This window comes from Ambystoma mexicanum, chromosome 14, assembly GCF_040938575.1.
Source record: "Ambystoma mexicanum isolate Mex_15411 chromosome 14, UKY_AmexF1_1, whole genome shotgun sequence".
In the NCBI taxonomy this organism is placed as follows: Eukaryota; Metazoa; Chordata; class Amphibia; order Caudata; family Ambystomatidae; genus Ambystoma; species Ambystoma mexicanum.
The window spans coordinates 616656924-616681655 of NC_090940.1; the positions used below are offsets into that span (position 1 = coordinate 616656924).

The window sequence follows — 24732 nt, forward strand, 5'->3', positions numbered from 1 at the left end:
GGGAATCCTCGGTAAAGAAAAAATTAGTATCAGTTTTGTTTCTGATCTGTCTTTCTTAGTAGTAACCAACCACTGGTCTCTGGGTCATACTGCCCCCAGCCAATGACTGCCCTCTCCCTAAGCCCGCCCCTGGCAGCCATCCTCAGACTTGGTAGCACATAAAGTGGCAGTATCACCAAGTGAAGAGCCGCAGATTGGGGAAGGAGGGAGGGTTTGCATGTGAATCCATGCCAGACCCATGCTGAAGAACAACAGTTACAGGAAAGTAACTTGTTCCTTCTCCAGCATGAGGTCTGGCATGGATTCACCTGCTCATGAATATAAGAATGCATAGCAGTACACACATGCACAACCACGGGAGGTGGCAAGGCTCAACATTAAGCATTACATAAAACTCAACATTAAGCATCTCTTACCTCCTCACCAGGCTCACCTTAAGCGAACAGATTGCGCAGCACTGCCTGGCCGACTCTGGACTCCTCCCTGGAATCCCGGTCGACGCAGTAGAATCTCGTGAAGGTGTGCCTCCACCTCCACGTAGCAGCCCTGCAGATGTCCAGCAGGGGCACACCAGAAAAGAAGGCCGTGGTAGCAGCGATCGCTCTGGTCGAATGGGCTCTCGGACGGTCAACCGATGAGAGTGCATGATGCAGGCGGAGAGCCATCTGGAAATGGAAGCCTACGAGAGAGCCTTCCCTTGGTTCACAGGTCCAAAGTTCACAAACAGCGGTGATGTCTTCCGAAAACTCTACGTTCGGTCCACGTAGAACTTCAGCGCTCTAGCTACATCCAGCGAGTGCAAAGTCCTCTCGGCCGTCGACGAAGGCGACGGGAAAAAGACTGGTAACACCAAGGGCTCGTTGAGATGGAAGTCCGACTGCACCTTTTGCATGAAGGAGGGGTGCGTCCTCAGCACCACCATTGTCTCGTGGAAAGTCAAGTATGGAGGCTTGCAGGAAAGGGCCTGAATCTCTCCCACGCAACATGCAGAGGTGATGACCACAAGTAACGCTGTCTTCCACGACAGGAACTTCAACGGAGCCGAATGCAAAGGCTCGAATGGCGGGCACATGAGCCTTGTCAGCACCAGGTTGAGCTCCCACGCCAGGGCTGGAGCCTTCACCGGCGGGAACGATCCGAACAGTCCTTTCATAAACTCCTTCACCAGTCGATGAGACCACAAGGACGGCCGTCCTGTAGTTCTGGTGTATCGGGAGATCGCTGCCAGATGTATCTTGATGGAAAAGTGAGCTAGTCCCGCTTTGGCCAGCGACAGTAGGTATGGTAGCACTTGAAGTGCCGTAATCCGTAGAGGGTTGATCTTCTGTGCGTGGCACCAGAGAGCCTCTTCCACTTATGTCCGTAGCACTTGAGAGTTGAGGATGCCCTGGCCTTTGAAAGAACCTCTCTGCAGTCAGCCGGGATATCGTACCCTCCAAACTCTAGTGCTGCAGGAGCCAGGCCTGCAAGTTCAGCGACACCGGGTCGTGATGAAGAATGGCACCTCCCTCTCTGGAGTGAAGATCTGCGTCCGTCGACAGCTTGACTGGTGGGGACTCGGAGAGGTCCAGGAACCAGATGTCTCGGCCACGCTGGTGCGACGAGTATCATCCTGCACCGTGACCTCTTGAGTTGGTTGATGAGTCGCAGCAGCAATGGCAATGGAGGGAACGCATACAGGAACAGGCCGTCCCAGGGGAACGAGAAAGCATCGCCCATGCTCCTCGGCTGGGGAAACCTGCTGGCGAACCTCTGGCACATGGAGTTTGTCGCCGTCGCGAACAGGTCGATCTAGAGTTTGCCCCATCGCTGGAAGAGCCGATCCACTTGATCCTGGCGTAGTTCACACTCGTGGCACGAGCACAGCTCCCTGCTGAGTGAGTCGGCAATGGTGTTTTTTATTCCTGCCAGATGGAAACATCCCCTGGGCGACGGCCCAGTGCCACAGATCCTGGGCCTCCTTAGATAGGGCTGGGGATCTGGTGCCACCCTGCTTCCGGATGTAGAACATCGTGGTGGTGCTGTCGGTGAAGATCCTCACGACCTTGCCCTTGAGGGACGGGAGGAACGACTTGAGCGCCCAGAACATGGCCCGGAGCTCCAAGATGTTGATGTGGAGAGACCTCTCCTTCGGGAGCCAAATGCCTCTTGTGTGGAGATCTCCGGTGTGCGCACCCCATCCCTCCAGGGAGGCGTCCGTCGTCACCGTCTCCTGATGTGCCGGGGTCTGAGTCTGTGCGCGCCATGAGGTGCGCACGGGTGCCCCACCACTGGATCGCCCGACGGAAAACCTTGTTGAGCGGGATCTTGTCTTCAAAGCTGCCCGCCGCTTGCATCCAGCGGGCGTCGAGGAACTCCTGTAGAGGACGCATCCGTAGTCTGCACAGGCGCACTAGGTAGATGCATGAGGACTTCATTCCGAGGAGGGACTTGATGGATCTCACCATGGCTACGTCTGTGGCTAGCAGGTGCTGCACCTTGCCTAAGATGGCCTTCGTCCTTCCCTCCGACGGAGATGCCAATCGCTCCACTGTATCACGCTTTGCTCCCAGAAACAGTGCCACCTGCGACGGAACCAAATGGGATTTTGGGTAGTTGATGCAGAATCCCAGCTCTGTGAGTAAGCGGATGGTCTATGCCGTGTGCTCGCCGGCGAGTTCTCTTGTCCTTGTGCGGATGAGCCAGTCGTCCAGGTAGGGGTAGATGTGGATCCCCTGCAGGCGCAGCCGCGCCGCCACTGGTGCTAGGCACTTGGTGAACACCCTGGGTCCCGACTTCAATCCGAATGGCAGAGCTCTGAATTGGTAGTGGCGTCCTTGGACTACGAATCTGAGGAACTTTCGGTGTCCTTTTAGGATGGGTAAGTAAGCATCCTCCAAATCCAACGATGATAGGAAGTCACCATCCTCCAGCTGTCCCAGCACGTGCTGGAGGGTGACCATCCTGAACTTCTGTGCCTTGATGTATTTGTTCAACCGACCTAGGTCCAGGATGGGGCGCCAAGCGCCTGTCTTCTTTCTGACGAGGAAGTATCTTGAGTATACTCCGGAGCCCCGGAGCCTCTTGGGGATGAGCTCGATGGCACCTTTCTTGAGCATCGCCTTTACCTCCAACAGAAGTTGAGGGACGTGATTTTCCTTCCTGGCCACGGGAGGAATGCAGGGACACTTCTTTTGGAATTCGAGGGTGTGCCCGTGGGCCAGGGCATCCAGCACCCAATGGTCGGCGGAGATGGACTCCCACACGCTGACGTATTTCGCCAGCCTGCCTCCCACCGGGGTGCTTCGGTGCGGGCCCGACGCCACGGCTGGTTCAATCTTGCTTGGAGGCGGCCTTGCCGCCTTGGCTTCCTTGGCGACGACGCCAAGATCCTCCTTGCTTGGCGCGACCTCTGTAAGCGTCCTGGGACAAGGAGCGGGCCACCTGTCGGTACGTAAAGGAGCCACCGCCTGATCCCTTGGAGGCCCCTGGTCTGCCTCCGGCGCTCCAAAAGGGCCGTCGTTGCTGAAGGACTCCCACGGCTCGGGCCGTCTCTGTGTCGGCCTTGATGGCCTGCAGAGACTCATCCACCGTTTTCCCAAACCGGTTGTTGCCGTCGAACGGCATATCCAAAACCCTGGTCTGCACGTCCTGACGGAAGTCTGTCGCCTTGAGCCAGCCTCGTCGTTGAAGGCAAACACCGTTGCCTAACTGGCGAAACCCGGTGTCGGCAATGTCCGTTGCAACCGTTATGGCGTGGTCCGACGCCACCTCACCTTCCTGCAGAATCTCCAGGGCCTCCGCCCTCTTGTCATCTGGTAGGAAGTCCAGTAGGGGAGCCATCTTGTACCATAGCTCCCTGTCGTAACGGGCCACACTCACTAAGGCGTTGGCCCTCTTAATTGTCGTCGCCGCAACAAGATGACCCGTCGCCCCATGGCGTCCAATTTCTTACCCTCGCCGTCAGGTGGGGAAGTAGAGGTTGAGGCTGTCGCCCCCGCCGCCTTCTTCTTGGCCGCCGCTGAGACGACCGAATCCGGCATAGGTTGAGCCCTGAGGCACCAAGGGGCGGCGTCGGGGACCCGGTACTTCTTCTCATACCTGTCCCTCTTGGCAGGCGTCGTGGACGGGTTCTTCAGGATCGCACGTCCCTCATCCCAGATATCGTCGAGTAACGGTACCCCAAGGACCGTCTTTCTCTTGGCCTCTCGCCGTTGATAGAGGAAACCTTCCTCCTGTTCCTCGGGGCAGAGCTGGAAGAGCTTGGATGCCCTGGCGATCATGGCGTGAAAGGAGCCAATTTCGTTTGGCGGGGAAGCCTGAGGGAGTGGTGATGGAAGGTCCGTCCCGTCGTCACCACCGTCGTCATTCGTCCCCGTCGTCGTATCCATCGCTGTGTCATCCCTGGGGTCCGGCGAGGGGGATGAGGGCTCCACGGGTCGTGAGGGCATGAAGGGCGGGGGGGGATGAACTCTCAGCTTGTTCGGAAGGCTTCCCGACGGGCCCGGTTCTGGATCGTCCGCTGGGGTTCGTGGTAATCTCGTCCTTATCTCCGTGCATAAGGTTTGGATTGCCATCAAAATGGCCACCCAGTTGTTCTGAGGCTCGGGCAATGGCTGCGACGGGAGGGATGGCCGCTCCTCCACTGGGGCCTCGTTGGCGCCACCGTCGCTTTCTTCGACCACCTCTTCGGAATCCCTCCCGTGGGATCGTACCTTCTCGAACCTCTCGTTGAGGTTCTTCACGGTTTCCACCAGCTCCTCCTCAGAGGCTGAATCTGTGTACGTAATGGCCACCGCCCCCCCCTCTTTTTCCACCGGGGTCTTCACGGGGGTCTTGTTGATGGGCTGGAAAGAGGATTCCCTCTGCGGTGGCAGGGAAACTCTGGGCCCCGAGATCGCCTCCACTGGTGTAGCCTCCCCAGGCTTCGCCAGGGCCGCCACGACTCCCTCGATAGAGGCCTTAGCCGGGTGAATCAAGGCCTTCACCAACTTTGGCGCGCTTGAGGCCTTCACCTTGGGGGGAAGGTCACCGCCTCGCTCCCCCTCGGCCGAATCCTTCGAGATCGACCGGGGCTTTTCCAGAAGCTTACCCGGGTTCTCGGATTTCCTCTTCCCCGAACCAGAGCGTTGGCTCGTGGTTGATGGTGCCGGGGAAGGCGCGCCCTGCCTGGCAGCCGAAGAGCCCAACTGTTCGGCGCTCCCGGTGCCCGCGGACTCGCGGTGCTTAGCCTTCTGTTGGGCCCCCGTCGCCGGGGCGCCCTCACAGGACTTAGAAGACCGCTCAGACCTTTTCTTCTTCTCACCTGCTGGGCCCTTCTCCAGCCAGCTGGCGAGGCGGGAACGACGATCCCCTCATGGTCCGTTCCGATAGGTTCTTGCAGAATGCACAGTCCTTCTCCACATGCGTCTTGTCCTCATGAAGGCAGTAGAGACATCTCGAATGCTCGTCTTCCTTGAAAACATTCTGTAACCCGCATCCAGGGCAGTTCCTGAACAGCTTGGATCCGGGCATCGAGTTTCCCTTGTCCTGGGCCATGTCCATGGTAGGCCTCAGTTCTTCTGGAATCCTCCAAGAAGCGTAACTTGATGAAAACTTCACCCTTGAGGGGCGTAGAAAATTCCAAAACGGGTCCCCGTTGATCGGAAGTAGAACGGTGGAGCGTGAGGCTCAATGTAACCGAAAAATGAGAAAATTTCTTTGAAAAAGCGCAAAAACGCAGTAAAAGCTAGAGAGCTATAGCACGAGGACTCCCAACACTTCAACGTGCAGTAAAAATCTGAGGATGACTGCCAGGGGCGGGGCTTAGGGAGAGGGCAGTCATTGGCTGGGGGCAGTACGGCCCAGAGACCAGTGATTGGTTACTACTAAGAAAGACAGATCAGAAACGAAACTGATATTGATTTTTTCTTTACTGAGGATTCCCAGCCTGACGACGGGGAATATTCATGAGCATGTGAATCCATGCCAGACCCCATGCTGGAGAAGAACAAGTTACTTTCTTACCTGGTAACGTTCTTTCGATGGGATGGTCCGACGACGTATTCCATATCTATGACATGTAATAACCACAGCTGTGCTGCTTCGGAAACTTTTCCGGCGTCTGCGTCCTGCGTCGATGACGTCGATGCGCCGACGTCGAGGACCTCCTCTGACGTCATCCGATGTGATAAGTAGGACGCACGACGCCCGTAGCCTCAGTTGTAGTTTTTTCCCCCCAGAACGTGTGACATAAGTCAACTGCCAGTCAGACACAAAGCCTTGCTGAACGGAAGCTGCAATCGCAAAAGAAATTCTGCAGTGGGGAAGGCAGGGCGGGAGCGATATGGAATACGTCGTCGGACCATCCCATCGAAAGAACGTTACCAGGTAAGAAAGTAACTTGTTCTTCGAGGGGATTGGGTCCTCCGACGTATTCCATATCTATGACAGACTCCCAAAGCAGTACCAAAACAAGGAGGAGGGAAAGAATTTAGAAGCAAAATTTTAGAATAGCCAATCAAATAGCCGAGCAAAGGACCGCCTTGCCAAAGGCCAGATCCTGCCCTCTGATGGAATCGAGGGAATAATGCCGTACAAATGTATGTACTGAAGCCCAGGTGGCTGCATCACAGATGTTGCGAATAGGAACACCCCTCTGCAGGGCAGTAGATGCAGCCACACCCCTGGTAGAATGGGCCCGCAAGCCAGCCGGTGGGTCCTTACCCGCCAAGCGGTAACACTCCGAGATGGCCAAAATAATCCAGCGGGACAAAGTCTGTTTCGTCACAGCTTGCCCCAAACGCTTTCCAGCGTAACCAATAAAGAGTTGGTCGTCCACTCTGACCCGGGACATGCGTGAAACATAAAAGCTTAAAGCTCTCCTAGGATCAAGCCTATGGAGCCTCTCCTCTTCCTTACCAGGATGCGGAGGAGGATAGAATGCTGGAAGAACAACCTTCTGGGCTAAATGAAATTCCGTCACTACCTTCGGAAGAAAAGAAGGACGAACTCGAAGGACAACCCTGTCCTTGTGAAAAACAGTGAAGGGTGGCTTAACTGAAAGTGCCTGTAACTCACTCACTCTGCGAGCGGAAGTAACCGCAACTAAAAACACAGTTTTCAGAGTTAACAGCCTCAAAGGGCAAGAATGTAAAGGCTCAAACGGAGCACCCATAAGAAACCTAAGAACAAGGTTCAAATCCCAACCGGGCACCAGGAAAGGTGACTGAGGGAACACATTAGTGAGCCCTTTCAGAAACTGTGAAATTAAAGGGATTTTAAAGTAAGAACACTCTTCAGACGAGCGCTTAAAGATGGACAGCGCCGCCAGGTAACCTTTAATGGTACCCACTTGCAAGCCCCTGTTGGCCAGAGAAAGTAAAAAGGACAGAACCATGGGGATGTCACATGCAAAAGGATCCACATTCCGAACTCTGCACCAGTCGCAGAACTTACGCCAACGGCAACGGTACAGAGACTTTGTTGCTGGCCTACGCGCCGAAAGCAACACCTCCATCACGTCTTCAGGGAGGTCCCAATCCATATACCTCAACCGTTCAGAAGCCAAGCGTGAAGGTTGAGGGATCCGACCTCTGGATGGAGAACCTGACCCCCCTCCCGTGAGAGCAGATCGTCTCGGTAGGGAAGACGACGTGGAGGGCAGATGGACAAGTCGAGAAGGTCCGGGTACCACGTCCTCCGAGCCCACGCCGGAGCAATGAGGATCATCCGGGAACCGAACTTCCGTAACCTCCGCAGCACTTGCGGGATGACGGGGACTGGAGGAAACGCGTACAGCAGCGGGAATGACCACTCCACAACGAACGCGTCTCCCAAGCCTCCTTTCGGAGGAAATTCCCGCGAGCAAAACCTTTCGCACTTCCGGTTGACACTGGAGGCGAAGAGATCCACTTGAGGGGTCCCCCAAAGGGCGAAGATCTCCAAGAGAATCTCCTGAGCCAACTCCCACTCGTGAGAGATCGCGCTCTGCCTGCTCAGAGCGTCCGCCGTCACGTTTTCGTCTCCGGCCAGATGAACTGCCGAGATCGAAACTTCCTGCTGGATGGCCCAGAACCCGAGCTGCATCGCCTCCCTGCAGAGAGGAAGTGACCCTGCCCCCCCCTTTTTGTTGAGGTAGTGCATGGCCACTGTGTTGTCCGTCAGGATCAGGACATTCTTTCCTCTCACAGTCGGCAGAAAAGCCTTCAGGGCTAGCCTGACGGCCCTCAGCTCCAACAGATTGATATGGAGTCTGGACTCCGACGGAGACCAACGACCGCTGACTGTCAGCCCGTTGGCATGAGCTCCCCATCCCGTGAGGGATGCATCCGTCACGATTGTCACCTCCGGCCAGGGAAGCCAAAATGGAGCCCCCTTCATCAAGTTGCCTTCGATGTCCCACCACAGAAGGTCCTGGGCGACCGAGGGCGGCACCTGAACCGGGTCCGACATCCTGCCGGAGGACTGCGACCATTGCGTCTTGAGTGCCCACTGCAAAGATCTCATTCGCAGGCGAGCCTCTGGCACCAGAAGAATGCAGGATGCCATGAGGCCGAGCAACCTCAAGAACTCGAACGCTGGGAGCGTCTGGGCCTGCTGAAACTTGTGCACCATCTGCTGAATGTGAAGAGCCCTCACCTGGGGAGGAAAACACTGCCCCAGGGAAGTGTCGAGCACTGCTCCGATGTACTGGAGCCTCTGTGTTGGCGTCAAATGGGACTTCTTTAAATTGAGGGAGAAGCCCAGCCTGTGAAGGGAGTGGCAGGTGACGGACAGATGATCCAGGACTTGCTCGGGAGAGCTCCCCCTGATCAACCAATCGTGCAGGTAGGGGTAGACGTGAATCCCCCCTTGCCTGAGATGCGCTGCCACCACCACCATGAGCTTGGTGAAAACCCTCGGGGCGGAGGTCAATCCGAACGGCAGGACCCGAAACTGAAAGTGCGAGTCGCCAACCGCGAACCTCAGGTACTTCTTGTGCTTGGGATGGATCGGCACATGGAAGTAAGCATCCTTGAGGTCGAGTGACACCAACCAGTCCTGAAGCTGAAGGGCCTGGAGGACTTGAGAGAGAGTAACCATCCTGAACTTGTCCTTCCTGAGGAGTTTGTTCAAACCGCGCAAGTCCATGATGGGTCTCAATCCCCCGTCTTTCTTGGAAATCAAAAAATAAGGGGAATACCATCCCTTGTTCCTCTCCGCTACAGGCACCAGTTCTATAGCGCCCTTCTCCAGCAGGGCTTGAATTTCCTGCGCAAGGAGCGGATCCGGACACTTCAAAGAGAGGTTCCCCGGTGGATTGTCGCGAGGCCTGTGCCGAAAGGGAAGACAGTAGCCGTGGGTTATGATCTCCAGAACCCACACATCTGAAGTAATGGCTTGCCACTCTACAAGATGCTGCGCCAGCCTTCCCCCAACCGGCGAACCATGGGACCTGGGCCTCATGACTGAGTAGGAGCGGCTGCGGCGTTACCTGAGGGCAAAGAGGCAACTGCCCGAGCGGCCTTGGCACCACGGGTACCCTGTCGTCCACCTCTGGTACCCCTGCGTTGGTCTCTTTGACTGCCAGCACCTCTCGCTTTACTGAAGGACGAGTAATAGCGAAAGGAACCACCCCTCCACTGCTGTCCCCTAGGACGAAAAGGCGGAGGTTGGCGAACTGCAGCGCCCAACGACTTCGCTGCAGCTTTTGAGGTCTGCAACCTCTCAAGGCTCTCGTCAGCCTTGCTGCCAAAAAGGTGTTCACCGTCAAAGGGCATGTTGAGGAGCCGGGACTGCACATCAGGAGCAAACCCCGACTTCCGCAACCACGCAAACCTGCGTATCACGGTGCTCGCCGCCATGGACCTACTGACGCATTCAGCCAAGTCCAGACCCGACTGAACGGACTCACACATGGCATCCTTACCATCCTGGACCATAGCAAGGAAACCATCCCGTTCATCCCCTTCGGGAATATGTTCAGCCGCTAACGCAACACAGTTCCACAGAGTGTGCGTGAAACGTGACAAGGCACAAATGGAGTTGGCCGCCTGAAGCGCCATACCACCAGAAGAAAACACTTTCTTCGCCCAGCCATCAAAACGTTTGTCGTCCCTATCAGGAGGGATGGTAGGGTATGACGCCTGCTTTGCCGGGGCCGTGGCCGCCTGCACCACCAAACTTTCCGGAGTGGGGTGCCTGGTCAAGTAGCAGGGGTCGCTACTGGCTGGACGGTATTTACGCGACAAGGATCTGCCCACCGCCGGGAGACTCTCCGGAGCAGTCCAAGCCGCCGCCACCCTTCTCTGTAAAGCCATATGGAACGGCAGTACCGGGTCAGTTGGGGGACCAACATCAAGGATGTCCGTCAGATCATCCTGCACAAACTCCCCTGGGGGAGCAGACCATCCCAGATACTCAGACACCCTAGCTATAAGGCGCCGGTACGAGGAATCGGCATGGGAGCCAGGCTCAGGCCTACAAAATTCCACCTCCGGAGAGGTGTCCAGTCCACTGGCATCATGCAGTGACTGCCTCAAATCGTCAAACTGACTATGGCCCGAGACAATTTCATCTGGCACCTGACTAGGAACCAGGCCATCAGAATCCTCATCCGCCTCTGAAATATATTCCAGGTGGCGAAAAGGCACCCGAGAGTGCTTGCTCTTAACCAGAGCCTTCCTAGGGGGTACACCCGTGACACGGGGCACCTCCGACACGAAAGGCGTCGAACGAATCGGCGCCGACGTCGAGAAAACCGGCAACGGCGCCGAGAGGATCGGCGTCGACGTCGAGGAAATCGGCGTCGACGTCAGATGCAGCGCCTCCAGTATCGGCGGCGTCGACACAGCCCTCGAAGCCGGAGCCCCGAGCGTGTCCCTCGACGACCTGATAGTCGACGGCTTCGACGACTTCCTCGAAGCCGGAGCCTCGAGAAAGCCTGTCGACGCCCTTGACGCCTCAGACGTCGATGTCTTCCTCGAAGACTTCACAGGAGCACACGGTCTCGAACGCGTCGAGGACCGGGACCTGGAACGGGTACGGCGAGAACGAGCCTCCTTGTCCGAACGGGACCGCTCCCGTGACTCGTGCCGACCACTCTTGCGAGCGGTGTCTCTCGACCTCTCACGGCCGACCCCACTCGGGGGCGCGGACGGCTGAGTACCCTGCGACTCAAGAATCGCCAACATTTTCTTCCCGAAGGAAGCCCATTCCTCCGGCGTCGCACGGCTGGTGGGGTAACCGACGTGCCGTGCAGAATCCTCGGAAGAGGACCCGGAAGGCGACCGGTGACGGCGCTTCCGAGAATGCCTCAAAGAGGCGGAGGAGTTGCGAGACCCACTCCTAGAAGAAGACCGACGAGACTTCCGATGATGACGCGGAGAGTCACCCCTCGAATCATCCGTCGAAAGCCCCGCCGACTTCGACTTCCGGGGCTTGGACACCCGACCTACCGACAACTTCTTCTTACGTTCGCGTAAGGCTTTGGGCGTGAGCGACTGGCAGTCGATACAGTCATCCATGTCGTGGGCCTCCCTGAGGCACCAGAGGCAGGCATCGTGCGAGTCAGTCACCGACATCTTGGACCCACACTCCCCGCACTTCTTAAAGCCCGGACGCGGGGTTGAAGACGAAGTGGAAGACATCGCCGAAGGAAATTCACAAACGAACAGGTTCGAAGAACCAGAAAGAACAGAACTCCAAAGAGTCGAGGCTTAGAACCGAGAAACACGAAGCAACACGTTCGCGGAAAAAACGGAACTGAGGCTACGGGCGTCGTGCGTCCTACTTATCACATCGGATGACGTCGGAGGAGGTCCTCGACTTCGGCGCATCGACGTCATCGACGCAGGACGCAGACGCCGGAAAAGTTTCCGAAGCAGCACAGCTGTGGTTATTACATGTCATAGATATGGAATACGTCGGAGGACCCAATCCCCTCGAAATATGAATTACTCACATTTTGTAGCTAAGTTCTTACTTACTAACCAACCCTCTTCGTGTCTTTCAGTTCCGGGCGGCGGTTAAAAGGAAAGGACCTTCTATGCGTGCGTATGAGCTGAGCCACGTATCCAGTCAGGTTATTTTTTCAACAAAAGTCTTCCGTATGCAGCTCATCTTCACAGGATTGCCTCACAGAGCAGTTTCAGAGATAGAACAGTAAGAATTAAGAACAATCTGTGGTTCATCGGAGAGAAGGCAAACAGGGAATGAACAGTATCCAGAGGAGGTAGTGAGAAGCGAGTTTTAGAATTTCTTTTGAATTAATACAGAAATCAGCAGCGAAAACTCCGACGTCAGTTAAAGCAGAATGTTAGCAGAGCAGAGAGTTGGCAAGACAATTTATGAGTGGAATCTAAGTAACTGAGCCAAAAAAGTTACCAGAAAGCTTTTTTCAATTAAATTGACCAAACATTTATAAACTCTCTTGAACTCTCATGGATTTTAAGAAAAGACTAATTGGATAATCAGGGAGTAGAGTAAGACAAATTGCAGACCAACCAAAGTTTCATTCATCTGCAGCTTCCAAGTGGTGTTAAGACTTGCCAGAAACTTCAATAGAAGATACAAGAAGCCTATCAGTTTACAAGCATAGGCTATAGCTATTGGAGGGTCTCGGAGGGCAAGACAATAAGGTAAGAGTGGGTTGGGAGACAAGTGTAAGTAATAGTTTAATTGTGATTGCTTTTAGATCCTCACAGTATCACTTGGAGGGAATCAGAAAACAGGCTCAAGCATATGCAGTCCATGAAAAATGCAGGAGCAGTGGGTGCTGTGACGATCTGTGTTTGTTATTTTATCCCAATTCCGCTTTCCCCTTGGGTTTGCCTGTTAAGTAGTTATTTCAGTTAAGAGACTATAGGGCGGGCAGACTAGGGGGGAGAGGGGGCTGGGGGGGCCTGGTGGGCAAGCATCACTCCTGCAGGAAGATTCTTACTGGACCTGACACTGGGTGACTGAAGGTTATCGTATAAATCTCTTAGCCTGGACTCGTCAGATATTACTTCCTCTGGCACATTAGGGGAGCCAAACTGTAGTCCAAAACGTGGTGTATTGTCATTAAAGGGAGGTTCCTCCTCACATATGGCTGACAGAGACTTAAAATAGTCAATTTTAGGTAAAGGTTTGTAAACCTTTTCCTGTACCACTACAGGATTCGACAATGTTGAAGTAGTCGATGACAATGGCTTCGAAATCGGTGCCGATTTAGTCAGTTTCGGCGTCGAAGGCTCCGATGCCGACGGGGTCAGCAAAGGCGTTTAAGTTTGAGATCTTGTGCTTCTTCGACGGAACCCTCGATGGGCTAGGTTCCTGACTCGTCAAAGCACTCGACGAGTTTTCATCGGATCGAGTTTTCACTTTCTCGATGCAAAACCAGCTTCAAGCTTGGTTCCGAAGATTTAGTCTTTGACTTCCCCTTGTCGTCCTTATGCGGAGCGACTGGGGCATGGGTCTTCTGCTTGTCCTTCGAGGGGGTCGAGGCCGTATTCTCGAAGATTTGCAGCATTTCACTAAGAAATGCGTCCCATTTTGCAAGGGAATCGGATTTCGTAGGACACTGGATAACCTCTGTTGTGGAATCACTGGAAGTCGAAGGTGACCTATGCCGCCTCTTCTTGGCCTTCTTCGAAGAAGACGAAGAATGACGTGATCGACTTCTCGATCAAGACCTTTTTGATATTTTGCGTTGGGAAGAATTCCTCGACTCATCAGTCTTTTTTGACCTCTTCGAAGCTAACCTCCCCACCGCCAGTTTACCGTTACGCTCCCTGAGAGCCTTCTCGGTCATCGCCTGACAAGAGTCACAGTCGGCAGTACAGTGCCCCGAACCCAAACACCAGGGACATACGCGGTGGGGATCAGTGATCAACATCTTTGACCCGCAGTCTTGGCACTTCTTAAAACCCGGCTTGGTTGTCGATGGAGTCGACGAAGAAGACATTTTCAAGTGAAAATCACTGTTTTCACAGAAGCGCGCCGTAATTCTCTCGAAGCGTTAGCTTGGAAAAACGAAACTGAAGCCAACGGGCGCTGCGTGGGCTACTTATACCGATGAGGATGTTGACTGTCGAAGGCTCTCGAGGGACATCGGCCCGGCGACACTGCACACAGCGCCCTCTGTCGAAAATGTATTCTGCAGCAGCTGAAGCTGGAGAAATAATCATCATAAGATTGAGGAATATGTGGGAGGACACAATCCATTCGAAAGAGGGAGGCTGTTGCAGAAGTCCAGCCTAGAGAGAACCAGGGCTCTAGAGGGAGTGAGCTTCTGGGGGAAAGTGATAAAAGGAAGACTACCTCTGAGGAGGTGCAGCTGGTAGTGGGCCTTCTTGGCAAGGTCTGTGATGTGAGGAGAAAAGGAGAGAGTGGAGTCGAAGATTACACCAAGGTTTTTTGCCTCACAGGAAGGCAAAGGAAGAGGGCCCAAGGAGGATGGCCAGAGTGAAAGAGGGAAACACCTGTGAAGAACTGCTCGCATCTCAGGATTCCAACTCCCCAGGTGTCCTTATCTTTCTCGAGCTCTCCTCTGCATTTGACACAGTTAACCATTCCATCCTCATACAAAGGCTCCACGATACTCTTGGTATCTCAGAACGGGCACTGGATTGGCTGTCATCTTTCCTTACTAACCACTCTTCTCATGTCACCCTGGGCCCCATCTCCTCTCCTACTTCCATCTCCACCTGTGGTGTCCCCCATGGCTCCATACTCTTCCCCTGGCTCTTTCACATCTACCTTACTCTAATTGCACGCCTCATCCCCTCTTTCTTCTCCAACATCCAGTGTTACGCAGACAACACACAGCTCTTCAGACTCCCTGCTGACCCTCTTGCACCCTCCATCATCCCTGACTGCCTATCTGCCATACAGTCCTGGTACACCTCCAAAGATCTCTGCCTCAACGCCTGTAAAGCTGAGATCCTTCCCACTGGGACCCATGCTCCCTCCTTCCCCTCACTCTGGCCTTCCTCCTTGGGCTCTCCCCCTGCACCTTCAACTGAAGCCAGAAACCTTGGAGTCATCTTCGACTCCTCTCTCCCTCCTTCCTCCCTGTAACGCTCACCTGATTCCCTCGGAGGCGCGGGTCTTGACTGGGCGGTGAAACCGTCTTCAGCGTTAGGCGTAGGATTCGTTTGGCTCCCGGATTAGGCCCCTTCTTCACTGAAAATTTGACATGAAGGGTGAGGTGTCTGCAAGTAGAAAATCAAGGTATTAGAGGCTGGAAGGTTGGGAGAAGTTCCAAGCCTCTCTCTCCCTCTCTCCCCGTGGTACTGGGTTGTAGTTGCGCTCACCTTAAATAGGTGAATGCCCGGCTCTCCATCCTGCGTCTTGTGCAGGGGCGCTGGGTCCAGTTACTTCACTGGATTTGAGTTCAGCCTCTTGATTGCAGAGGGTGATTTGAGAGCGATGCCGCCGTTTGCTGCACGAGCGTGACTTGTAAGTATTAAAGTTCTTTTTAGATTGCTCTCTTTTAATGTCTATGTCTTTTTCCTTTTCAGTTGCTGCCGGTGCCAAAGAAGATGCCCTCCCGGTTCGTGGCAATGAACGAAGCAAGAAGATGGAGAATAGGATGGCACGTAAGAAGAAAGGCTGCTCTAGGGCTGTAGAATGCACCTTAATGTCTCTTTTTGTCTTTACAGGTGATGGAATGCGGCGCGAGCAGAGTTGGGGCGAGCGTAACGCAGGTAAGTCGTTTTGCAACTAAGCGTTAGTAACCAATGTTCTTTGTCTTTGCAGGCCCGATGCCGGACGAGAAATGCAGAAAAAACGCCCTGGATGCTGCCGATGGATCGGGTAAGTTGAAGCGCCAACCTTGCTTTTGCCTAACCTGTGCCTTTTGTTTTTGCAGGAGTTGCTGAAGACTGCAGATTGGTTCCAGCAGGTAATTTTCTTATTCACAGGATCCGGAGATGAAGATTGCCTGGAGCTGACACGGTGAGCGTCCTGCTGCAGATGCAGAATAACGCGAAGCACGTTGCACCAATCGGGTGTGGTTTAAATAGCCCACAGGAGTGCTTAGGTGTCTCCTTCCACAGCCTCGCCCAGGTAAAAAGAGTTCCTGCTTCCAGAAGGGTTCCAGCATCAATGATCCAGGGAGTGGTGCCTGCCCCACCCAGAAGAAAAAGTAGTCCCTGTCAGAAGAGAATGAAACATCATTCTGCTGGTAAGTAAGCAGCATGGTCTGCTGCAGGTAGGTCCACCCAAGCACTTTCACACTTGTTATGAGCCCGGCGCTTCCTGTGCCGGGACCGGTCCATTTTATGAGCCTGGCACCACCGGTGCCAGGACAGGGTCCAAAAGGTCTCCATTGGCACTTGCTGGTGCAGATGGTATATGTTATGAGCCTGCTTCCAAGGGTGTTGGGTTGGTCCTGACTCCTTGGAAGCAGTGGTCATGACACTCCCTCACACTCAGGACATTGCCAAGAAGTCCAACTATCAGTTCTTCCTTCTCAAAGAAATTTTACCTTTTCTCACCTTCCCTCGGAGGCTCAATGTGACTCAAGCCCCGGTTCTCTCTAGACTCGACTACAGTAACAGCCTCCTCCTGGATTTTCCGTCCTCCACTCTGCGACCCCTTCAGCTTATCCAGAATAGGGCAGCGAGACTTATCCTTGGCCTTAACCCCAGGGACCGCATCGCTCCTGCACTAAAAAATCTTCACTTTCTCCCAGTTGCTGCACGGATTAAATAAAAATCGCTCTGCATCATCCACAAGGCTGTCTGGGCCTATGGACCACACTATCTTCAATGTTATCTCACTAAATACAATCCCTCTAGACCACTCCGCTCCTCTGACACCAACTCGGTGTGTAAAGCGTTTTGCTAAACATAGGGCAGAGGTTCGCTCACTTTCCTCTGCGGGCACCCTCCAATGGAATAGCCTCTCCCTCCCCCTGCGCCTAGAGCAGGATCTTCTCAAATTCCAGAAACTCCTCAAGACTTTCCTCTTTTCCACCTCCTTTTCTCCTCTGCTAATCCCACAGTTGCTGAATTGGTGTCCTCGGTCCTTATGCATCCTCGGGTCCTTGACCTCTCACGCCAATTCTTCCCAGCTCCTGTCTATCCACAGCACTTTGCATCTGCACAACCTCTGCTCTGGAGACTCGCACTTATACCTTCCGTAGCCCAGGCTAAGTAGCACTCAACTTTCCTAGCACTTCATCCATGGCTCATCCATGGCTCACCCATGAGCTCGGACTCCCCAGCACTTACCCCCCTCTTCCTTTCTGCACTTGCACTATCTGAATACTCACAAGGCATAGTAGGTTCATCCCTCTCCCTCTCCCTCTCTGCTCTTAAATATTGTGTTGTAAATGTATTTCCCATCCTCCCTGTGTGAGCGCTTTCAAACAATATATTCTTTTTGTATAAGCGCCTAACAAGCAAACAAAAAATAAATAAAGCGGGAGCAGGGGTCCCAATGAGCAGGATCTTAATCTTACTGGCATTGAGGCAGAGATCGTTGGGAGGCGCACCATTCCTGAATCGCGGATAGACAGTCATGAATGTGCGAGGAAGGAGAGGAGGCTGAGGGAAGCCTGAAAGAGAGTTGGGTGTCATCCGTGTAACACTGAAGGTTAGAGGAGAAGGTAGAGATCAGGTGGGCCAAAGGGGCCAGATAGACATTGAAGAGCCAGGGTGAGAGGATACAGCCCTGGGGTCACCACATGTGGAGAGAGACAGGTGGTGGAGAGGAAGGACCCAAGTTGAACCTGGGAAGGTCGGTCCCAGAGGAAGGAGGTCAGCCACGCCAAAGACTGATTTGTGATGCCCAGGTTCTCACAGAGTCGATTGATCAGGGTGGCATGATTGACCGTGTGAAAAGCAGAGGAAAGGTCAAGGAGGAGGAGTACAGTGGGAGAGTTGGAATCAAGGTTAGAGAGCAGATCTTCACGGGTGTTCAGGAGAGCAGCTTCTGTGCTTTTGGCTGCTCTGAAGCCAGACTGATGGTCATGGAGACAACCAACAGATTCAGTGTGGAGAGTAAGCTGGGAGATGGCCAGCTTTTCCAGGAGTGATAGAGCTCAAGTGATAATTTGCAGGACAGGCAGGATCGGCAGACAGCTTTTTAAGGTCGCCGTGCACAAGGGAGTGCTTGAGGAGAGAGAGGGAAAGTTCCAGTGGCAAAAGAGTGATTGCAGAAATCGGCCAAGGCTTAAGGGAGAGTGTCAATGTGGTCCTTGATGGTTCTGGTGGAGCAGGTGAGCACCTGTTTGGACAACACTTTCATAGATCGGACTTGTCTAGAAACACATTCAGGTGTAGTCGGAGCAAAAGAGGAGACAAGAGGAGTTGAGGGAAAGGCAGCCTGAGTGGGGCTGGGAGAGGGAGAGGAAGAAGAGAAAGAGGACAGGACGTCCTCAATTTTAGTGGTAAAGTGACAAGCCAGTGCCGTATAGAGGGCCTTGGAACGAACTGGAGAGGTGGAGATTGCAGGAGGATTGACCAGCTCTTTGCACATTTTAAAGAGTTTGGCCGTGTTGTTAGAGGCCGCAGAGACGGTGGCTTGGATGTGGACTCTGCTTGGACAGGACAGAGAGTCTGTATTGCCTTTGGAGCAGGCGGCAGGCCAGTTTGTCCGAGGATGCGCGCAATGCCCTCCACTTCCTCTCAGCCACCCTGCACTTGCGTTTCATGGTGGCAAGGTCTCAGTCATACCAAGAGTTGCACTTGGAGGTAGGCTTCAGACGGATTCTCATGACAGGGGCAAGGATGTCCAGAGTGTTGGATATGGTAAAATGCAGGTTAGAGAGGGCTGTGTCATAGTGTAAATCAGCCATAGGCATAGGAGGGGCAGAGAAAGTAGCATAAAAGGCATCCACTGACACACGCTTCATGGGCCGAATGACCGAGAAGGTAGGTGGTAGTGATGGTGTGGGCTTAGCCTGAGGGACAGAGTTTCAGGTGAGAGGAGAGCAGAAAGTGGTCAGTCCAAGAGAGAGGAGTGGTGAGAGGGTTCAAGAGGGAGATGTCGGAGGAGATGAGAACATCAAGGTGTGCGCGGGAGAACGTGTCGGACCAGAGGGTAGAATGGAAAGAGAGATAGTGTCACAGAGGTTGCAGAGCCCAGAGGAGGGATTAGAAGCATCCAGGTGGATTTTGAGGTCTCCAAGGGGAAGTTGAGAAGTAGAGGCAAGGAGAGAAGAGAAGAGGAGAGGTTGTCAGGGCTGGCTGGAGTAGTAGTCAGAAAGAGTTTGTACATAGAATTAACATTGTGCTTGCCCAAGTCAAGATGGAGAGAAAGAAACTTAATCTGATTGGTTAAAGGAACAATATGTTTGGTTTGCCTGATTGGTGGAAAGGACAATGGGTTTGATTTTTGTGAGGTGAGCAAGATTCTAAACTGCCTTTCATCCATAGAAATTCAGTGGCTGGTTGTACATTAGTTAAGCTCCTTAAATAAGGCCTTTCAGAGTTCCGAAGATTTACCAAAGAAGTAAGAAAATTGTTTGCTGAGCCAGAGTGAACAAGAAGACATCAGGTGGGATCGTTCTTTTTAAAGGCTTTAAGATTTTCACAGTGAACTTTCATTTTCATAAGAAAACTTAAAGAGTTGACAAGTTTTAAAGTTTACTGAGAAAAAAGACATTTTACAGTTAAGTTACTATAAGGAAACAAGTTTGAAGACTGCGCTCAAGTTTAAAGTTGTTAACTACGTGTAATGTATTTCAAGACTGTTTAACGCGTTGCGCAAGTTCGCGTGACGCCATTGGCGTTTTTATGGGAGCGCGCGGGTATTCAGAGCGATAGAGCGCGTGTCCAAATGAAATGTGCAAGTGGATTTTAGTGCGTGCACAACTTTAACGTGAGAGACGTTGCGTGATAAAGCGCGTGTTGGGTTGCGATAGAGCGCAAGTTCATTTTTAACTAAGCGCGAGTTGTTTTGAATGCGTGTACTATTTTTACGTGATTTGCGTTTCGTATAACCGCGTGTGTTCGGTAGCGATAGAGCGCAAGTCCATTTTAACTAGCGCAAGTTGTTTTTTAGCGCATACACGTATTTTCAAGCGCGTGTGTTTGCTTAAGATGCGCGTGTGTATTTTAAACGCGAGGACAATTCTTCACGTCTGGTGATTTAACGTGTTTATCGCACACGCTTGTCAAGAAAGAATCTATACGTTTTTATGTGTAAAAAAGAAAACCATTCACACGCAGAAGGAAAGCAGCATTCAAGAAAGTTAATGAGTTTCTTTTTAATGTAACTTTATGCAAATGGAATTCAATACTTCAGAGAAAGACTGCATTTTACAAAAGCATTTAAAACTCAAACTTCATAGAGTTAAATGAACTTAAAAAGCAAGAAGAATATCTAAGTCTGTAAGGTGCTTGCAAGGGTCATTACTTTAGGATTCTACAGATACTTGAATGGCTTGAAACTATATGCACAAAGCAAGATAATAATTTACAAGATATTCCACACAGATAATTAGCCTCTAAGTCTTTTACTGAGATTTAAGAGGTAAAGAAGTTAGAGTTTGTTTTAGAATAATATTAGAAAAGAAGTTTATATTAACATATAAGTAACCAAGTGTATTTGTTTACTACAGATACCAGAGCCTATCAGAAGGTTGCAGGGCTGCAGTGTCTCGTTGTTATTTTCTCCAAATTCCCCTTTCCCTTTCTTGGGGTTCTCAGCTCAGCTTATACTTAAGGGTTGAGAGGTGAACTCCTGGTGAGGGTCTGTGGGGCCTGCATCAGCTCCTGTGGAATTCAGTCAAGCCGGACCCTGACCGAGGTCAGCCCACTCAGAGGAAGGGGGCGACCTGGCCAGGTGGTCTGTAGATGGTGGCCACAGTCAAAGGGAGGCCAGGAGAGATAGAGAGCCTGCAGACCAGGCATTCAAAGGAGGAGTATGCCTGCATAGGAACGACAGAAGCAGGGACCCACTCTGGAAATATCAGAGCTTCTCCACCTCCGTGCGGGTCGGTTCTGGGCTCAGAGGATCTAGTAGCCCTCAGGGAGGAGAGTGTCAAAACTTGTGACAGAACAGTCTGTGAACCATGTCTCGGTGAGAGCGGAGACATCCAGGTCCAGTTCGAGGAGGTGGCAGATATCAGATGAGTGTTTGACAGCATAGCAAGAGTTGAGAGTAGCGACGTGGAGCAGGTTCCCACATTTGAAAGACTTCCAGGGTGGGGTACAGGAGTGAGGTACACCCAACAGAAGTGGCAGAGGGACTCGAGGGTTTGCAGAGGCAGTAGACGAAGGTGGCATAGGGGCCAAAGAGGAGGAGGAGGGGAGTGCCGGAGAGGAAGTGAAGGAGGAGGATGGCAGTGGCAGATGAGCCAGATAGGTGGTAGGAGTAGCAGGAGAAGGGAGGAAGTTGATAAAACGCAGGAGACGTCCATCAAGAAGAAGGAGATTTGTTGGTATTGTCCAACTTTGAGCGGGTAATGTTTGTGAGATAAGTTAAGGAAAATAAGTATCAAGATCTTTGGAAACCATTTGCAGATCTATATGGTGATTGTGTATCTGTGGATTAGTTGTTTCTATTGGATCCGACGATCCAATATTATTTATGTGCATCAGTTAAGGATTCTCCCGTTTTGTTTTTGTTTTATGTAGTCTGTGTGTGGTCTTTATGTTTTTGTATTGTTCTGTGTTGCGTTTTTTTAATTAAATTATTTTGAGATCAGATATTGTATTTTGAGAACGGTACAAAATGTGTCTTGTATTATCTGAAATGTTTCAATTTGTATCCATGATTTAGACTTTTATTGCTTCTGTACCTATGAAACACCGAGTGTTATGTTTAATACTCTGAACTTTTGGTGAAATATTTTGTTTTTTGAAAATCTTGAAAATAAAATCAAAAAATTAAAAAGAAGGAGATTGGACTGAGAGCGTTGGATCATGACAGTGCCATTTTGATAGAGACTAATGATGGCTAAGGAGGAGTGGAAGGAAGCCAAGAGGGCCTCCCATCGAGTGCCACCATTAATGGGAGAGGAGGAGAAAGGAGAAATTACAGAGACCATATTAGGGGTCTATAGGTCAGGAGAGGCAACGACAAAGAGGATGTCGGTGAGAGTCTGTCTGGAGGAAGCATTCTAGATATCAGCGATAGGGAGACCTGGATTGGAGACCCGGATATCCCTTGTGAACTTCTTCCTTCCAGACTTACTGAGAGAGATAGGATAGGAGATAGAGTAGTAGTTAAAGAAGATGGAGAGATTGCAAGCACCATAGAGGGTGCCAAGAGGAGGGAGGGGAGGGTGAGTGCGGAGGAAGCACAGCAGACCTGCACTTAATCTACAAGCCAATTTATAAATTAGAACAATTGGTTCTTTAGGAAGTACTACAGAAATTGTACCTTCTTCTTCTCCGTTGTGCATTACAAATTTAGTTTGTTTTATTGTTTTTTATTTGAAACTACCTATTTTGCCTTTTTGTTGAATTTATCATCAACTCAGTATGTTTTTCGTTTTCACAAATATATCTGTATATGTTGTTCAAAAGTTTTTTTGTGTTTTTACATTTTACAAGTGTTCAAATTTAAATAAAATCAGAGTTTCCTTTCACACTTGATTGATTGACATGGTTGCATCTAGAATGAAAATGGGAAAATTCTAATGCACGATATCTGTTCAGATACATGCTACAGTTTAAAATAATTGAAACAAATTTGAATCAATTTCAATTACAGCAGTGGGGAACTCATCATTATGTTCAACGCACAACCAACAGCCTAGCACCACAGGAAGCACCAGAGGAGGTGAGGGGACACACAGGAGGCACACGGGGCAGTAAGGGAACGCACTACAGGAAAGTGCAGTGGAGGGGGAAGGCAGGGTGAGGGGGACAGCGCACTGCAACATCCAGAATTCAACTTTCCTAAAAAGAGGCAAAAAGGCCTAGTTTCACAGACAGCAATGCAAAAACACACCCAGATTCGACTTTCCTTGTACTTAGAACAAGCTGTATGCCGAGGCTCTGACAGAGATAACTGACTCAATAAATGTTGGCTTTCATATAACAAACCCACAGGCTCGACCAGGACACCAGATCAGCTTTAAATATCGGGCCCGTTATATGGTGGAATATAGCCGAGAATACAACTTATCTGCCCTAGATGATTTACTGCTAAAGTGGGTCAGACACCTTTGCAAGACGATTGTCACGTGGAGAAGAGCAGCCCTGCTAGAAAGTTAGCCAAATGAGGGTACTGCAACTTATTGGGTGTGTAGAGAAAAACAGAGTCTTCAATGACCTGCAGAATGTCAAAAAATAATCTTCAATTCTGATTTAGAAAGGAAGAACAATCCAGAGCATGGAGCTCTGGACAATTAGAGACTGTCCGCCCACAAATGTATATTCCGGTGGTCAGGTGACCCAGAGGTTGTGAGCGGCTGACCTCGGGCACAAGGTGCAAAGGTTGAAATAACCTGAAAGGTAAGTTGGCAACCTACTACAAAGACTTCTATGTACAGTGAAGAGAGTTATAATTTGAAATCTCACTTTGATAAGAAGCCAGTGTATCAGCCTCACCTGGTTATAGTACTGGAGGAACTCGCCAAGTTGATAGGCCAGAATTCTTCGCCGGTCCATGAGTGGGAGACGTCGGCCTGGTAGCACCATTCTCAATGACTGTTGGAGATTGGCTGCAGCGCGTTTCAGGAAACGCACCACCAGATCCTGCAAGTAAGGTAGATACAATTTTACTGGGGTCTGGGATGGGAGTTGCAAGCAACATGCAAAACAACCCGTGGCTTAAACCATGAACAAAACAAACAGTCTGTTCCTCGGCTAATCTGGCACTTTCCAGATTTTGGTTGGACACTTTGTGTATTACATTACAGAGAGTTTTTAACACAGCACAGTGTATTTAATGAGAATTCCAAAGTAAAGAGCTTAGTGTAAAACTTGTTTTTTGTTTAGATATTTCATGGGTTAAAATCCATGCATAATGCTTTGAAGGGAAGTGTTCCACTCATGGAGTGTTCTCTCATTTCTACAATCAATGGATGTGCTCCTTTACTAAATGTTCCTCTAATGTCCGTACCCTTCTTGGCACACTAAAGTGTTGTGCTTGATTCACTGTTTGTGCTCTGGTTGGCAAACTAAATCGGTGTGCTTGCTTCAATGTTATTGCCCCCCTTGGTACACTAAATGAGTGTGCTTGCCCCAATGCAAGTGCCCCCCTTTGATTCACTAAACAATTGTGCATTGTGGTATGTCAGAAGAAGGAGTTGGACCCTGAGGTGGCATTTCAAACATACGCTTTTATTTGACAAATGATAACAGAGCCTAACTCTCACTGTCACTAGAGGGTTTGCCCTACCTAAATGAAAAATAACGTGGGTGCTTATCTTCAGGGTGGTTGTCAAACTAAAGAATCTCATCTGTCCAACTCTGTCCTATTCTGACCCTACCACTAATAAAAGAGGGTTCAACAAAAAAATAATGCCAGGATAAGGACTCCCTTCTCCTGGTTCAAGTGGATCAGCCTCATGGCTACTTTCTAACAGTGTCAGGTTCTCACATTGTGTACCTCACTTTGACAAGGTTCTTAGGAGAATAGGGTATGTCAAAAACCATTCCAGGAAAGTTAGAAAGGGAAGGTGGTTGAAATATTAGATAGATTCAGTTTTGTGAATAGAGCATTTCTTTTAGTTTGTTCTATTTCCCTTAACTAACTTTCAATTAGAATGATGAAATGCCCCCAAGCCAAGATGGTGGAACATTTTCACAACAGTGATTGGTTCAGTTCACAGCATGCAGCATTGTGATGTCATTAGAATGTTAATAACAATTCTCAACTGCCTTTCATTAAAGTATGCTTCAG

At 51.2% G+C, this 24732-nt stretch overlaps 1 protein-coding gene across 5 annotated transcripts in view; it reads right to left on the reverse strand.

The window, feature by feature from the left end:
* The window catches only part of TTLL5 (tubulin tyrosine ligase like 5), a 769178-nt gene that overhangs the window by 418741 nt on the left and 325705 nt on the right, over positions 1 to 24732 (reverse strand). For all 5 annotated transcript variants that reach the window (XM_069638032.1, XM_069638034.1, XM_069638033.1 and 2 more), the window contains one exon: positions 23436 to 23582. In XM_069638032.1, coding sequence (XP_069494133.1) covers positions 23436 to 23582 — 147 coding nt within the window. The remainder of the gene's footprint in view (positions 1 to 23435; positions 23583 to 24732) is intronic.